Source organism: Nerophis lumbriciformis, linkage group LG10, assembly GCF_033978685.3.
Source record: "Nerophis lumbriciformis linkage group LG10, RoL_Nlum_v2.1, whole genome shotgun sequence".
NCBI lineage: Eukaryota > Metazoa > Chordata > Actinopteri > Syngnathiformes > Syngnathidae > Nerophis > Nerophis lumbriciformis.
This window is the reverse complement of record NC_084557.2, coordinates 20,072,750-20,091,633: the sequence shown is the minus strand read 5'-3', so window position 1 is coordinate 20,091,633 and position 18,884 is coordinate 20,072,750. Positions and strand designations below refer to the sequence as shown.

The 18,884-nt window shown below is 38.2% G+C and overlaps 1 protein-coding gene across 1 annotated transcript; it reads left to right on the top strand.

Moving 5' to 3' along the window:
- Positions 1 to 18,851, top strand: trabd (TraB domain containing). The gene is made up of 10 exons (XM_061970102.2): positions 1 to 53; positions 499 to 542; positions 4,688 to 4,754; positions 8,167 to 8,333; positions 8,655 to 8,795; positions 9,077 to 9,187; positions 9,272 to 9,411; positions 12,807 to 12,979; positions 13,220 to 13,316; positions 16,702 to 18,851. The coding sequence occupies exons 2-10, from the start codon at positions 519 to 521 to the stop codon at positions 16,871 to 16,873; spliced, it is 1,092 nt and encodes a 363-aa protein (XP_061826086.1). The 5' UTR covers positions 1 to 53; positions 499 to 518; the 3' UTR covers positions 16,874 to 18,851.
- Positions 18,852 to 18,884: the final 33 nt, after the last annotated feature.

Here is an 18,884-nt window from a genome sequence, read left to right as displayed (position 1 = left end):
CAGCAAGACGAGAAGTGCTAAGGTAGAAGCGAGAAGCACGCTCGGTTTGTCCAGTAAGTAAATCTTTTTTGACAAGTGTTTTTAACCATTACTGTATTATTATGACGTTGTTTTGTAAGACAAAAGACTTAACACGTTTTTGCTCAAATATAGCTGGTGTTAGCATGTCATCACCCTGCTACCCTAACCGAGTAAACGTTGGGTGTTTAGCTAACCAACTACTGTAGTTCCTTAAGTCAGATCTGCGTTTCTTTACACAAATCTGGGTAGTGTTCATCTTATTCGTCGACGTGGTGCGACTGACATGATTGTTGTAAATCAGTCCTTATCGCTTTTAAGTGACATGGCATACACCGCAGTCTATGGAAGTCTGTTAGCCGTGTGGACACACGCCACTGCCAATACGCTAAAGCGACGTCAGCAGTCAGCCCAGACCCGCACCGTCATCTCCTTTTACACTTTATCAACACATGTCTCCCTTTTCTTCTCTTGGCACAGTCAGCTTGAAGAGACTTGACATGGACCAAGACAACAATTCAGAGGTTAGTGTATTGTAACGACCTGCTGAGGTTTATGTTGTGTTCTTGAGTGAGTAATAGTCAGAATTCCCATTGTTGTGAACGCTTCCTCCTCCTTCTTCGCCAATCACCTTACAGGCGTGGTACGTTCATAACAATGGGAATTCTGAATACCACTCACTCAAGAACACAACATCAACCTCAGCATGTCGTTACAGTATGTTGTGTGTTTCTGTTTCTAATTCTGTTTTGACAGCTGTGGCAACAGTATCTGTTTTGATGGCTGAGTTTAAACCCAACTGCTAACAAGCAGTAATTGTCAAACTAGAAATACTTTTATTAGTAGATTGCACAGTACAGTACATATTCCGTACAATTGACCACTAAATGATAACACCCAGGCCCGGCCCTAACCAATCTGGCGCCCTAGGCAAGATTTTAGGTGGCGCCCCCCCCCACATCGGCAGTGAAGTGTATATACTCACAAGAACCCGAATAGCTTTGTCTTTGACCTTTTTTTTTTTTTACTTACAACTATACCTAATATATAAAGGGGTGGAAAAGTGACTATTACCTGCAGGGCAAACATTAGCTAACCAGAAGGCAATAACAATGTAAAACAAAAACACCTGCTTAAAAGATCTAATACAAATGTCCCTGAGGAATGTAAGGTGGGAGTACTGTAATTACCTAACGTTACATTATTATTTTCCATAACAATTTAGCCCCCTCCACAATATTAACCCGACGTTAAAACAGAACTAGCTATTTATTAGCAATTGCCGAATCATGTAACATTAGCTTAATGCTAAAAAGCCAGATTACTATCACATTCTGTAACAGACAAATAATTTCATGTAGGCTAACGTTACCTACCTGCTACCTCTGTCTTTTCTCGTTTCTCCTCCTCTTCTTTTCTCTTTTTTCTTCCCTGGGCACCTGACAGTTTTGGCCGTTTTGACATCTTGTGTTGATTTTTTGATGTGGTGACGTCCAAAAAGAGTCATGATACGGGAAGGGAGGGGACGCACCGTGCGGGGGGAGGAGGGGGGGGGGGGGGGGGCGTAATGTTGTAACAAATAATATTTCTATTAAATAGGCTTTACTTTGCATTTTAATTAACGTGGGATTACTTTTTTTTTTTTTTTTTTTCTCCAACATTTGTGGCACTGGCGTGGCGCCCCCTGATGGACGGCGCCCTTAGCATTTGCCTATACGGCCTATGCCACGGGCCGGCCCTGGTAACACCTGAATAAGTTTTTCAACTTGTTTAAGTTGGGGTCCACGTTAATCAATTCATGGTACAAATATATACTATCAGCATAATACAGTCATCACACAAGTTAATCATCAGAGTATATACATTGAATTATTTACATTAGTGATGGGTTGATGAGGCGTCATGAAGCGTTTCGACACATTGCAAAACTGTATTGATACTGTGTCGATACTGTGTCACTAAATACTGACATCTGCTGGACATTAAAAATCCCTACAGGCAACCTATGGACCGACTCAACTGACACTGATTTTATGCCCTAGTACAGGGGTCACCAACCTTTTTGAAACCAAAAACTACTTCTTGGGTACTGATTAATGCGAAGGGCTACCAGTTTAATACACACTTAAATAAATAAATATATTGTCATTTGTAAGTTACACGTAAGTGTGATTTAAACAAGAATAGCTAAATAAATACATTTATATATATAAAAAAATGGGTATTTCTGTCTGTCATTCCGTCATACATTTTTTTTTCCTTTTACGGAAGGTTTTTTGTCGAGAATAAATGATGAAAAAAACACTTAATTGAACGGTTTAAAAGAGGAGAAAACACGAAAAAAATTAAAATAAAATTTTGAAACATAGTTTATCTTCAATTTCGACTCTTTAAAATTCAAAATTCAACCGACAAAAAGAAGAGAAAAACTAGCTAATTTGAATCTTTTTGAAAAAATTAAAAAAAGAATTTATGGAACATCATTAGTAATTTTTCCAGATTAAGATACATTTTAGAATTTTGATGACATGTTTTAAATTGGTTAAAATCCAATCTGCACTTTGTTAGAATATTTAACAAATTGGACCAAGCTATATTTCTAACAAAGACGAATCAGTATTTCTTCTAGATTTTCCAGAATTTTTTTTTAAAAGAAATTCAAAATAATTTGAAATACGATTTAAATTTGATTCTACAGATTTTCTAGATTTGCCAGAATAATGTTTTTGAATTTTAATCATAGTAAGTTTGAAGAAATATTTCACAAATATTCTTCGTTGAAAAACCAGAAGCTAAAATATTTATTATTCTTTACAATAATAAAAAAAAAAAATACTTGAACATTGATTTAAATTGTCAGGAAAGATAAGGAAGAAATTTAAAAGGTAAAAAGGTGTATTTGTTTAAAAATCCTAAAATCATTTTTAAGGTTGTATTTTTTCTCTAAAATTGTATTTCTAAAAGTAATAAGAAGCAAAGTAAAAAATAAATGAATTTATTTAAACAAGTGAAGACCCATCCATCCATCCATTTCCTACCGCTTATTCCAAGTGAAGATCAAGTCTTTAAAATATTTTCTTGGATTATCAAATTCTATTTGAGTTTTGTCTCTTTTAGAATTAAAAATGTCGAGCAAAGCGAGACCAGCTTGCTAGTAAATAAATACAATTTAAAAAATAGAGGCAGCTCACTGGTAAGTGCTGCTCTTTGAGCTATTTTTAGAACAGGCGAGCGGGCGACTGATCTGGTCCTTACGGGCTACCTGGTGACTGCGGGCACCGCGTTGGTGACCCCTGCCCTAGTATATACAATAATATAAACCAAGTCATTGTATTTCATTTAGGATTATTGCATATCTTCATTTAAATAAAAATATATTTTTATCTTTTTTAGATACAATCAATAAATAATGTGAACATGTATCATAACATGGAAATCTAAGAGAACGTGTTGTGGATGATTGTGGACTGGGAATTTTTTTAATTTCATTTTTTTTATACATTTTTATTAAAAAAAAAAAAAGAAAAGTTTTTCCGACGTATTACATTTTAGACGATTTCTCTTAGTTATTATTACTCCGGCTGTAGAAAAGACATGCTCACAGGGCACAGAGGAGGCGTCAGTGCGACACAGTTCGCGTATCGGTCACGTGACCAAAACAGCTCATGATCGGTCACGTGACTTTCCAAAAGCGGTACGCGCACCGTACACAGGGTTTTGCTCTATGAGCTCGACGCATGCGCCGATGCATCGGTGTTGCCGGACCCATCACTAATTTACTTTATTTACAATCCGGGGGGTGGGATGTGGAGGGGGGCGTTAGGTTGGGTTGCTAACAGCATATTTCAGTCATCAACAATTATATCATCTGATTACCGTATTTTTCGGACTATAAGTCGCAGTTTTTTTTAAAGTTTGGCCGGGGGTGCGACTTATACTCAGGAGAGACTTATGTGTGAAACTATTAACACATTACCGTAAAATATCAAATAATATTATTTAGCTCATTCACTTCCAAAAACATGCACCTGGGGATAGGTTGATTGGCAACACTAAATTGGCCCTAGTGTGTGGATGTGAGTGTGAATGTTGTCTGTCTATCTGTGTTGGCCCTGCGATGAGGTGGCGACTTGTCCAGGGTGTACCCCGCCTTCCGCCCGGTTGTAGCTGAGATAGGCTCCAGCGCCCCCCGCGACCCCAAAAGGGAATAAGCGGTAGAAAATGGATGGATGGATGTAAGAGACTAGACGTATAAGATTTCAGGGGATTTAGCGATTAGGAGTGACAGATTGTTTGGTAAACGTATAGCATGTTCTATATGTTATAGTTATTTGAATGACTCTTACCATAATATGTTACGTTAACATACCAGGCACGTTCTCAGTTGGTTATTTATGCGTCATATAACGTACACCTATTCAGCCTGTTGTTCACTATTCTTTATTTATTTTAAATTGCTTTTAAAATTAATTTTCTTGGTGTTGGGTTTTATCAAATAAATTTCCCCAAAAAATGCGACTTATACTCTAGTGCGACTTATATATGTTTTTTCCCTTCTTTGTTATGCATTTTCGGCCGGTGCGACTTATACTCCGGAGCGACTTATACTCCGAAAAATACGGTATATCACTTGGTATAGCTATCTCTAGATTTTCACTTTTTGTCACAGGATGAATCTCTGGGACCAGCAGATGACTCCTCAGAAGATGCGCCGCCGTGCCTTCCTCCAGGACTTGGTAAGATTAACTTTGTAACCTCTCAAACAAAGATATTTTCACCAGTGATGACTGATCGTTGTTGAGGAAAAAAAAATCTGTTTGGTCGTTTGTAATTAAGGCCATGTCTACAGGAACACGGATACTTAAGCCACTGTTTTTCAACCTTTTTTGAGCCAAGGCACATTTTTTTCATTGAAAACATCCCAAGGCACACCACCAGCATAAAACATAAAATAATGAAACTCAGCAGCCGATATTGACAATAAAAAGTCGTTCTTGCAATTGTTGGATATGAATTCAAACCATAACCAACCATGCATCACTATAATTCTTGTCTCAAAGTAGGTGTGCTGTCACGACCTGTCACATCACGCCGTAACTTATTTTGAAGTTTTTGGGGTTTTCCTGTGTGTAGTGTTTTAGTTCTTGTCTTGCGCTCTTATTTTTGGTGGCTTTCTCTGTTTTATTGGTATTTTCCTTTAGCAGTTTCATGTCTTCCTTACACGGTATTCCTCGCACCCGCTTTGTTTACGCAATCAAGACTATTTAAGTTGTGCGGACGCTATCTTTCTTTGTGGGGACATTTTTGATTGTCATGTCATGTACGGATATACTTTGTGGACGCCGTCTGCTCCACACGCTGTAAGTCTTTGCTGTCGTCCAGCATTCTGTTTTTATTTACTTTGCAGCCAGTTCAGTTTTAGTTTAATTTTGCATAACCATCCCTAAGCTTCAATGGCTTTTCTTGGCGGCACTCGCCTTTTGTTTATTTTTGGTTTAAGCGTTATATACCTTTTTACCTGCACGCTGCCTCCCGCTGTCGTCTACATATTGTGATCATGACAAACTTCTACAAAGCAATTAGCTACCTGCTGCCACCTACTGATATGGTAGAGCTCTCGACAGTGCAGACACTCAACAGTGGCACATTTGCGGATTATAATTTTATATATAATTTTTAACCCTATAAATTGAAACTACATAATCTTCCACGGCACACCAGACTGTATCACACGGCACACTAGTGTGCCGCGGCACAGTGGTTGAAAAACACTGACTTACGCCATGTCCACACAAACACGGATACTTAATAAACGCATGCTTATCTCTACGTTTAGGCCTCTTGTCCACACGCAAAGGCATGCTTTTGTCCTTAAAAAGGCAGACTGGCCAAAGTGTAGAGTTCTAAAACTCTCCACTCAGCGTATGCGTGTACACGGCACAAACAGAGACGTGCACTCCTCTGATGATGTCACGGTTGTGCGCAGTCATATTCAAAGTTTAACAACACTGCCTTGCTGCCTTTAAACACATTGTAATAGGATTTACTGTATGTGAAAACGTTAATATGCTACTATTTTCACTCAACATTACCGTATTCTTCGGACTATAAGGCACACTTTAAATCCTTTCATTTTCTCAAAACTCGACAGTGCGCCTTATAACCAGGTGCGACTAATGTACGGAATAATTTTGCTTGTGCTTACCGACCTTGAAGCTATTTTATTTGGTACATGGTGAAATGATAAGTTTGACCAGTAGATGGTAGTCAGACATAAGAGATACATGTAGACTGCAATATGATGGAAGTCGCACATAAGAGATACGTGTAGACTGCAATATGATGGAAGTCGCACATAAGAGATACGTGTAGACTGCAATATGATGGCAGTCACACATGAGATACGTGTACACTGAATATGACTCAAGTAAACAACACCAAAATGTTATGTTCCATTGAAAATACAGAACATTACACACGGCGCTCAAAAATCTATCAAAATGTTTTAGTACGACTTTCGTAAGCTATGAAGCCACACCGCTTGATGGATTGTACTGTGCTTCAACATTATTGTTTATTATTATTTTGAACGCAATCTGAGCTTTATATCTTATTTTGGAAACCTTGTCAATGCAATGCTACACTACTAAAATTTCCAACCACAATTATGAACAATAAGTTAATTATAAACATTAAATTAATGAATACAGAATTTGTTTTGGTTAGGGTTATTTATGTAAAGTTACAGACTCATATTAACAGCTATATAATTCAACATGTCAGAAAATGATTAGGACGCAGCAAAGCCTATTTAAATTCCAGAGCTGGACGATTATGGCAAAAATAATAGAATATTTCGGTTGAAATTGAAATTACGCTCTTATTCATTAATTTAAAAACATAAGTATTTATTCTACCACCAAAACTCAACTTTATAATATAATTTAACAAAAACTACTGGATATAAATTAATCGCCAATAAAGAAAAACAACTGTCATAATAATAAAAACAACAAAAAATTAAAATAACACCAGCTACAGGAGAAAACATAATTTTTTCCATAATAAAACTCAGTTTTTTACTTTTTACGGTAGAGTGTGTGCTTATCAAAATGTTTATTATATAAATGCAGAAATCCTCATGTTAGTTGGTGTAATGCATCTTCGGGCAATTTTGACCAGTATTTTAAGTCAAAGCATAACTTTTGTAACTTTAAACACATTATGCTTGTGTACGGTACTTTTTGAAACATTTAGGTTGTTAGCGCAGTCTGACCGGATGTGGCGCACAGCGCTGTTATTGGAAAGGGCGGAAGTATGCTACTGTTCTGAGCTTGACGTGTGGAGGCGGCTTGAGTTTGATGGGAAAAAAAGCCTCTCAAGTTGCGACTGCTGTCAGAAGCAAATTGGATGTGTTGTGGTGGGTGTATGGATTGTTCTTGCTAGCTTTAGCTTTGGAGTTTAGCCGGTGTTTGAAGTGGCCGCCTTGACATTGTTTAGTTTTAGGTCGGGGCGGTTGAGTGTTTTTGGGATGATCGAGCGCTACCGTTGACATTACTTTCCCAAACAAATGCTCTTTCTCCTCACAAAGGCAGCATTTTAGTCACATTTATGTCAATTTCCGTGATAGTCTACGTTTTAACAGCAAGTTCATTTTTATTGTCCAATGTGTGATTTTGCCACGTTCATATGCATTATTTGTTTGTTGAAATTATTGATTAGACATACTACCGCTGCATCAAATAAAAAGCAGCAATCCTGATGAGATCCCAAACTTCTTGTAGACTTTTTTTTTTTCACTCATACGCTTACTCATCTGTTTCACTGTTACAAGCTCAGGGATTTGCATGCACATTGCGCGGCCTATGAATCGTTTTTTCGATACAAATTTTATAATCGTGAGAAGCCGATATCAAGATTAAATTTGATTTATTGTCCAGCCCTATTTAATTTTACCACTTATTCCACAACACAACAGTTTTGATAGCCAAATACATCTGGTATGATTTTGACATTGAAACACCATATTGACTTTTGAAGTGATTGTGAGAGGACCTTCAAGCTTTGTGTTGCTCTTGGTAAAAGTGATTGTGAGAGCACCTTCAAGCTTTGTGTTACTCTTGGTAACTGTCTGTTATCTTTGTTTAGCCAACAGTGAAGCAATGGAGCTGCTATGGCAGTATCGAGCCCAGCGTCGGCAGTCATCACCTGAGCTACCAGAGACAGTGACCCGTCTTGAATCCCCTGATGGCAGTCTGCTGTACCTAGTGGGCACTGCCCACTTTAGTGACAGCAGCAAAAGGGATGTGGCCAGGGTAAACCCATTTGTTTTAAAAAAAAATGTATTAATACGATTAGTCCAGTGTGAGTGTGCGCCATCGGCCTGCAATTTAAAGTAGGACAGATAGTCATGTGGTGAATGTCTTTTTTGTGGCAAGATAATACATGCAGTTATTGAAGAGGGCTTTGTTGTTTTGAAATTGCAGGAATCTTGTCGATAATTTCAAGAGTTGTGCTGATTTTCGTCTATCAGGCATCGAGGTGTTTGCCATCTTTGTTTTGGTCTGCGTTTCCTTTGTCAGGGCACATTTTCATCCCCTTTTCACATTCTGTATGTCTTCCCCTCCGTCCTGCAGACGATCCGGGCGGTCCAGCCAGATGTGGTAGTGGTGGAGTTGTGCCAGTACAGAGTGTCCATGTTGAAGATGGATGAAAATACATTGCTGAGGGAAGCCAAAGACATTAACCTGGAAAAGGTCCAGCAGGCCGTCAAGCAGGTGAGGCTTTTAATGACGAGAAAGAGCAAACCATACAGTACATAATGTAGCCATGTTTATGCCAAACTGTACGGTTTAGGTTTTTGCAGGGGTAGGGTTAAATACACAGCACTTTCCGAATTGAGCAATAAAGAATAATAAATTCACTGCTTTGTTCGAAAAAAAGATTGAAGGTGTATTGTATACTCAAAAAAGGCCAATTTGCACAGATGCAGCAGTGTTGTATAACTTAGGCACTGAAGAAGGCATACATGTTCAAGTTGGTTCTTTCTGTTTGTCAGAATGGGTTGATGTCTGGCCTGATGCAGATACTTCTGCTTAAAGTTTCTGCTCACATCACTGAGCAGCTCGGCATGGCTCCTGGAGGGGAGTTTAGGGAAGCCTTCAAAGAGGTAAACATTGTCACAATTTCACCCCACAACCTTTATCATTTTTGTTCCTCTTGCTTTATTAATTTGATGTCTGTCTGCACACAGGCTGGGCGTGTACCATTCTGTAAGTTTCATCTAGGAGACAGACCCATCCCTGTGACGTTCAAGAGAGCCATCGCTGCACTCAGCTGGTGGCAAAAGGTCCGTCTGGCTTGGGGTCTTTGCTTCCTTTCAGACCCAATCAGGTACAATAACACACTTTTGCAGTTGCATCATCAGAAAGGGACACATTTATAAAGACTACAAATCTCATTCAGATGAGACGTCAAATTTACAAGTTATCTGAAAACCTATTTGGTTGTGGGTGAAAGAAAACTGTGTGCACCAGAAAAAAATTTTTTTATCCACCTACTTAAAGGGACTCTATTATGCAAAACAAACTTTTATTACCTATTTGTACCTGTTTGTGTATTTGAGATCTGCAAAAGCCTCGAAAATTTGAAATCAAACCGTGGAGGCATTGCTGAGATGTTTATAAAATAATCTTGCCTTCCTTCATACTTCCTCCAAACAGTCCGTTTGGAATTTGCTCTGACTTGTTATTATCCATATATGGTAAACATTTAACCAAACATTCTTGCGCGAGTCAGCCAGCAAAATAAAGAAAGATTTTCCTAAAAAAATACTTTTAATTCCATCAGTCTAATGCGTTTGGCAATGGACCAGTTAGTATTATAATCCGTTACTAAATTCACAATGTAGCTCGTAGCGTAGCTTACTGCATAGCAGCCTCTATTGTTTACAGGTGGTCAAAGCAGAAGTGCAGTAAAAAGTATTAATGTGATAAAAAATAGAAAAGCATCTTATTGTCAGTATATACGTGTATATACCAACGATATAACTCTCAGCCACTTTGTGCCTGCCTCTCAAAACAGTTTATTTTGTGAGGCAGGCAAAAAGTGGCTTAAAGATAGGTGTTTACTGCAAAATCTATGCAATATTTTGACTAAAGAACCCTTATTTCATGTTACATAGACCAAAATGAGGTGTTTTGAAAATAGAATGAAAAACGATAATATGACCCATTTAAAGGGGAACTGCCTTTTTTTTTTAAATTTTGCCTATCGTTCACAATCATTATGAAAGACCTGACAACGGGCAGATATTTGTTTTTAATGCATTCTAAATATTAAATAAATGTAAATAAAAGTCAGCTTACAGCAGAGCCAATACGAGCTCCATAAGTCCACCCATTAAATTTGACAAATAACCATTCAAAAAGCGCCAACAATATTCAATTTAAATTTCATGATTTGAATATTAACCAAGTCTTTGTTATATTCTTATTATAAGCGCCTACGCACACAAACTATTTATAGCTCAAGCTTGTGTGCCTAACTGCCTATGTTTACATCATCGAGTGGTCTGCTGCTTCCTAGCTTCCCTGCTACCTGTAAGTTTATTGTAGATCATAAATCATGCCACTCACCTGAAAAGTAGATTGCTGAGAATAAAATCTGACAAGTTGGGACTCTTTGACAGCCATTTCAGGATCTGGAACTGACGAGGACGACACTAAAAGCGCATGACCCCCCGCCCCCAGTTAACCCCACCCCGTTTCTTCGCAATAATTTTGACACATTTTTCATCTAAATGGGAATATATGAACATCCCAGTTGTCGGCATACTAATGACTGCAGACAAGTAAGTGATGTTTTATTATGTTTTTTGGCTCTCAAAGTCTGCAGTGAGCAGAAATCCGTGATGAAGGAAAAAAAAGCAAATTATTTTTAAAATTAAAGCGCCGCGTATGCTTAAAATGATCAAAATACATAAATATTAAATGCTATTATAAATGTGTCCGTTACTACATTACCTATATACCGTATTTTCCACACTATAAGACGCACCTAAAAACCTCCAATTTTCTCAAAAGCTGACAGTGCGCTTTATAATCCGGTGCGCCTTATATATGGACCAATATTGAGCCACAACAAACCTAAACTTCATTTTCATAAAGTTTAGGTCTCGCAACTACGGTAAGCAGCCGCCAACTTATTTTTCCCCCGTAGAAGAAGAAGCGCTTGTTCTTCTACGGAAAGCAGCCGCCAACTTCATTTTCCCCCGTAGAAGAAGTTCTTCTTCTATGATAAGCAGCTGCCGAGTTCATTTTCCCCCGTAGAAGAAGATGCGCTTCTAACCCAACAATGACTCCTATTAAGAGACACGCTTACGACGCAGAGTTTAAACTTAAGACGATCAGTCACGCAGTAGAACACGGGAAGAGAGCAGCAGCGAGAGAATTTAACATAAACATAATCAATGGTGTTTTATTCGGACACTGAAGAAGAAGAATTCGAGGGATTCGTGGATGAGGAAAAACTTCATGAAGTGAGCTTTACATGTTTATTTTGTGTGTTGTGTTGTGTGATATTAACATTTGAGCAACGTTGAGTTATTGATATATTGTTATTGCTCTGCACTATTTCGAGTGTTACTATATTGTGATTGCACTAACGTTTGATTTACCGTAACAGTATCACTGTTTTTTACGTGTTTATTGAATCAGGGAAAAGTTCCCCTCCACTATGTGATATAAATGTTGCACTACATGTTATACCTTGCTGTTGTTAAAAGATAAACAAAACACCACGTCACTGACTTTACCTCGGGGAAAATAATAAAACAGCTGTTTATTCAATTTGGGAGTGAACAGAGTTGACAGAACGCTGGTTTGTAATCTATTAATAAAGTCTGACTGACCTATCTGACTGTTTTGTTGACATTCCCTTTAGCGCAGCTCCATCTAATGGATGCATAGGTGCGCCTTATAATCCGGTGCGCCTTATATATGAACAACGTTTTGAAATATGCCATTCATTGAAGGTGCGCCTTATAATCCGGTGCGCCTTATAGTGCGGAACATATGGTACTTACATAATGTGTATATAAAACCCTAAAGGAGGTGTTTGGAGGGTTTTTTAGGGGCTCTATAGGCAGAACTGGACAGGTCCCATGGGCTCCATTGTAAGCGGACTTTTGATCAAATTTATTTAATATTTAGAATGCATTAAAAAAAAAATCCATCCGTCGTCATAGTGATTATGAACGATAGGCAAAATTCCCAAAAAAGTGCAGTTCCCCTTTAAGGATATAATAGAATAGTAAGTCCATCCATCCATCCATTTTCTACCGCTTGTCCCTTTTGGGGTCGATTATTTAAAAGTCATCTACTCACAGTTAATGCTGTCAATGATTACTGTGACCATCAAAACTAAACCAATTATAAACAAATGTATTGACAGCAAATTAATATTTGTCTTCCGCTTCCAATCTGCAACTGTGTTTAGTACACAGCAAGGTGCTCCAATTCAGTGTATTCAAAATAATTGTTATTGTTTGAAGCCTAATTGTTCTTCTAACTTTTGCAGCTTTCTATAGTAGTTTTGTCAAGTCAGGAGTAAACTTTGAACAAACTAAAAGAAACAGTGACCGTGAAGATTATATCAGGCCTTCTGTATCTTCTAGTTCCTCTTTTTTGTCACATACACTATAACCGCAACAGTTCAGTACAACAAAACAATAACGTGTGCATATTACCCTGAGCTCTTAGTATGCTGCACTTTGCGCGATGTTTCAGCAAAGAGGATGTTGAGAAGTGCAAACAGAAGGACCTGCTGGAACAGACCATGTCAGAGATGATTGGTGAGTTTCCAGCTCTTCACCAGACTATTGTGGCCGAGAGAGACATCTACCTCACGCACACATTGCGCCAGGCTACACGCTGTGTTGAGGCTCCCCCTAATGCCCAGAGTAAGTATCGAACTACAAAGCATTTATTTAGCAATTGTGTTTTTTCTACATAGTCAATGTGGTCTGATTTCATGAGGTTGTTTTTTTCATTATGGTATAGTTTAATCAATTATTTTAATTTTTTTATTCAGAATGTGTGAATATTTTTTTTTCATGTCAGAAATATACCGTTCATTTTTGGTCAAACTTAATCATTTGTGTGGTATTTTTTATTTTATTTTATGATATGCACTTTTGCAGAAGTGCCTGCTGTGGTAGTTGGAGTTGTTGGAATGGGTCATGTGCCTGGCATTGAAAGAAACTGGGATAACCATCTCAATATAAGTGAGATTATGAGGTACAGTATATTTAACATCATATACGATCACAGTGGTACCTTGGTTTTGGTTCGTAATCCATTCCAAAAGGTCAGATGAGTTTTCCCATAAGAAATAATGCAAATCCATCCATCCATCCATCCATTTCCTACCGCTTGTCCCTTTTGGGTTCGCGGGGGGTCCTGGAGCCTATCTCAGCTGCATTCGAGCGGAAGGCAGTGTACACCCTGGACAAGTCGCCACCTCATCGCAGGGCCAACATAGATAGACAGACAACATTCACACTCACATTCACACACTAGGGCCAATTTAGTGTTGCCAATCAACCTATCCCCAGGTGAATGTTTTTGGATAATGCAAATCCAATTAATCTATTCCAGACACTCAAAAATGTTAACACAAAACACATTATATACGGCCATGAGCAGAGAGAGGGCAAGGGAGTGGAATGAATAGCCATACAGAGCTGTTTCATTCTACTGTAAGTGTATACGAAAGTTATTGTTAGTATATTATGAATTATTAAGTCACACCAATAAATCTGATAACATTAAAAATGGCTCTAAAAACCGGGAAAAAAAGATGCTGTAACGAGGTAGGATTTTCCACACTGTGCTGTAGGTAAGTTAGGGTGTACAAATCAAGCACTCCTCTTCCTCGTTGGCAATCCTAAACCCTAACTTTACAGTGTAAACAAACATGGCATCGGTTGGGCGGAACTTCTTTACTCCTTGAAAGGAAATCACCCCAGTGCCATGCAAACTGAATGCCCTGCAAACAATACGCAAGGAAAGAAAACAATTCTGGCTTTGACAAATCAAACCTCACTAACCACTCCAAAACGCAGCCAGCATCCAAGACCAAGACCCCATGAAGACACCCTTAACCAGCAAAGAAGCTGCCAAAAGCTGTCCCCAAAGACACCTGTTGCAGGTTCCCACCGCCTATGTGCCTGAAAAGTGCAAAAAGGCAGCCAGAGACGACCCTAGCACCAAAGATATCTGCAATTTCCTCATGGAAATGGAATGATGGTGCTGAACAGAGCTTGCAAACAGAGCTAGCCCCGGCAAAGCCGCTCTCCTTCATTTGAGTTCCGCTGCCAATATATGTCCAAGCAAGCAAACTGTCAATCACGAATGCCAAGACAAGACAGAAAATCCCCCAGACACACTAGATTGCTTCCCTCAGCAGCAAGACGCCACTGCGAGCAGCCCAGAGATAAAACAGTACAGTCAAATCAGTGATATGAGTAATGCCACACACTACACCCGCTCGTCTCGCAATGTTTAAGCGCTTTGAGTACCTTGAAGGTAGAAAAACACTGCAAGTATAATCCATTTACCATTCATGCGCATGGCATGACGTGCACAAAAATCATCGAACTGCCACAATGCATTACGGCTGAGCGTTTCAAGGCAGCGGACATTTTCTAGCATCAAACAACTCTTCCCTCAACAACGACCATCATCGCTTGCCTGCGACAGGAAGGCAACAAGCCAAATATTAGTCTGTTAACATTGTTCCAAAGTATGGATTTTGTGTTAAATTTATACACAAAAGTAAACATTAACATGTGCTAAAGCAGTAATATATGATAAAACGAGGCGGCAGCTGAAGAAGGACTTACCCTCTATCACAGTAAAAATAAAAACTGTCAGGTCAACAGCTGATTTTACTACTTTCAGCGCCGACGTAAGTCAACCATGTGACTCGAATCTATGATGTGACATAGGATGAACAAATGTATTACAGTACTAAGACTAACTTGGCCATAAACAGTTAGCTTCTACAGCAGGGGTGCCCAAAGTGTGGCACAGGGGCCACCGTGACTCCTTTGTCATTGACCCTATTTACCTTACAAAAACAAGAAGTACAATGAGAAAAAGCCAAAATGTTGACATCATCCAATAATAACAACACAAAACTGAGTCTTTAAAAAAACAACAAACAAAAAAAAAGAAAATGTTACATACATATGAATAGGAGTGTAGATATATGTATTTATATATTTTATTAAATTAGGGCTGTCAAGTGATTATTTTTTAAATCAGATTAATCACACTATAAACCTGTGATTAATCGTGAGGGTAATTTGCTTGCATGAATAAAATTTGCTGAAGAAAATACCCCAATATTTGGGTACAAATGCAATTTAGTAGTCAGAATGTCACACTGAACTGCAAGTCATTGATTTACTCAAAATTTGGTGAATATAAGTACATGTAGTATAAGTATAGTAAAAATTAAGTGCATATTTTGAAAGACTTTGCAGTTCGCAATAATCTTGCAAACAAGGTACAGTTACTAATCTATAATGCACTAAGCACACTCATAAACAACTTAACATAGTGCACCATTTAATCTTCTTTAGTTTAAACAGTTGTTGAAATAAACAAGTGTATTTATCTTTTTCAGATTACAATGCTGATCTTTTTTTTTTTTTTTTTGGTACAATGCGTTGTGATTACTTACAGATGTCCAACATTCTCCAGGGATCAAAAAATACATTTACATCCAGTCTGTAGTTGAAAGTTGATGCTCTTGTTTGTGTAGTACAGTTTGTTTATTCTTGCTGTTATTGTGCCTTATCAAGTTATTGTACGACAGATCAGCTGTGGCGATATAACCAATTCTGCAGATGTTAGATGTCCTGCATGCGGTGGCTGTCCGTTTAGCAAAGGCATATGTTTAACTTATCTGTGCTACATTTGTTGACAACATTGAATCACTAAACTTTGCCAGCGTAGCATTCTCTGCTTCTTGTCGATGTAGCTAGCATGTTGCTATTGGAGCAGCAGCCGTAACTGCTTGCTGAAGACGGTGACTGCTACTTGCTTTCACCTCAGATTCTCAGAGACACAAAAAAGTCTCCAATATCCCCGGGAAAAGTCATTAGATGTGTGCGTTCTTGCGTACATCCATATTCAATACACATACAGGCCTGGCTCACTTTTTGTATTGTAACCCCCTCTGCAACCTGCTTTATCTGGGAACCTTTATACTACAATCCTTTTTGCCACTCACAAATACGCAGTGCACATGAATGTCTTATCAGTGCAGGGCACGGAGACAGACACAGAGTTGTTCATCTTTCTGTGTGTGTTCTACAAACAATAAACCACCACACACAAATAAAACTGATTAAAGGTTTCCTTGGCTGGAGTCTCTCTGTAGTGTCTTAACCCTAAAAGAAGTACTATCCATTTTTAGAGGCCATTTCAAGTTTGCATACTTAATTGCTCAAAATATGTTGCGGGCAAACAGACCAGTTTGTTGGACGCAATTTTTGGTTTTAAGACAACCGATAACAGAGTATTTTGGAATTATTTTTTTTCAAAAACCAAGGTACTGCTGTTTAGCGTAGTCTGTCAATAATAATAGTTTTTTTCCTGTTTCCTTCTGCAGTGTGGCACCCCCCTCCCAGTTTGGCTGGGTTTTGCATGTGGTTGTTAAAGGCGTCATGATGGGAATGCTGGGATATGTATGCTACCGTGCCGGAGGGAGTTTAGTTAGAGCCATGCTGTCTTCGTCCACTGTCCGATCAGTTGTGGACAATCTGCGTCCATTCCCAGCTTGACCTCACTGGTGAACTGAAAGCCATCATTGGCACAGTTGATTCATGAAAACAGTAAATTTTTTTACCAATGGCCTTAAAAGAGGAGGTTCAGCTCGACGATGGGTTGATCAGCCCACAAGGACCCGTAGGCGGAGATCTCCAAATCTCACTGTGGTGCACCTATGGACATGGTAGGGCCATACTGCCAAAGAAACCTAAACAGTACTGTTTTCCTATTTTGTGAAAATCCTGTATTTTTTTAAGGTTTAAAAAAATACCATTATTATTTCTGAATACTTCAACTCCTATTAAATAGCCTATTAGGTATATTATTTTACAGTTTAGTATCACATCAATCAAAGAATCCTCTTGTACTAATTGCCCTGGAAAGACTTTCACTGATATCCCCGCTTTCCTTCCTCAATTATTGTGCCAGTTTTTGATAATTGGCCAGCACTTTATTAAGTAGTTGTGCAATGTGCGCAAAGGTGAAAGGAAGGAAATACAAAAATAATGTAAAATAGAAATTACTATTATGCATATATGTAATATATTTTTGGCCCTCACTGTTTTTTTAAAATAATTAGTACAGCAAGTTATGCGATGAAATGATTTACAAATATTGAAATACCTGCAATTTAAAATGCATTCACATGAAGACTGAAACGCGACTGGCATAACAAAAAAGTGTTACACATGTTCACAGTCTTGCCTATATCAAAAACCAAGTGCCTGTCTGTGCAGCTGCAAGGGTATATGCTTCCATCTTTATGTTACTAAATGGTCAATGCATATTTGTGAAATTACAAAGTAATTTGGAATCATTATTTTAAACAAAACATGTGATTTAACATGTTATATATTGATCTCAATATAAACAATATAGTGCCTTTCGTACATTTAATTCAGACCCTTTACAGGGAAATCTCATTATCCTCAGGGTTTGTAATGCATAAATATAGTGATAATCATTAATGTCATCACAAACCTACAGGATTTGAGTGTAGCTAAATAAAAGGCACCAAGTGTTTGGCATTGAACACATCAGGTCTCAATCTCTGGTTCAGTTTAATTCCTAACTGTTTTTTTTTTGTAAAGAAAGTTATCTTTAAAGATTCACAATACTAAAATCATCTGACCTACAATTCACCAGCTCTTTGTACTGTAGCCATATAAGCCCTTCTAGCTGCATCTGTCTTCAAATGCAAAATGTAATTTTCACTTCTCAGTGCACTACTAATTAGTAAAAACGTATCTTACTTTGGCTGCTTTAAATGACCATTTTGAATCGGTCTAAGGCAGATCTATTTAACTAAGTTGTTCTAGGGCTGCCTTTCCACAAAGGTAAGGACTTAAGTCTTCACCATTATGCTGTTGAACTAGCATCCTCTGCAGTGCACATTTTGTTTGTGGTATGTTTCTTCTATCAGTTACAAGTTTTTGAAGAAAATAAACCTCCATGTGAAATGCAAATTGACACTGGGCGTAGAAGATTAAAATGTCAAAGCAAGAATCTGCAAATATGTTCACATTGGTTCAAGTTTCGAGTCTATACCACAGGAACTCTCTGTTTTTTGGGAATTTGCTGCAAAAATGGGCGTTTCCCAAGTTTTGAAATTAACTGGGGGACCATTATGGTGTTGTTCCTGGGCTGGATTTGGCCCCCGGGCTGCCAGTTGAATGGTCTGGATCTAAGGGGGTGAGGAAGCCTTTAACTCCGCTGTCTCTGCTGCAACTCTGTTAATTTCATTGCTCCATTGTTTTTATAATGCAGCAGTATTAAATAGTCTTAAGATCATTTAATGTTTTATTCTTTTAATTTGCACCAACAGAAATTGAGTGACAATGTGTGCTCTTTGTAAAAGCGTCATTGCACCTTAGAATGTACTAGAAAATACGATTTTTTTTCCCCTAACCTTATTTATTTTCTGTATTTTGTGTACCATTCCACGAAGCCTTTTCATGGCTATCACTGCAAAGCCAACATTAAATCAGAACACAACTGTATGAACCAATCAAAAATGAGATGATT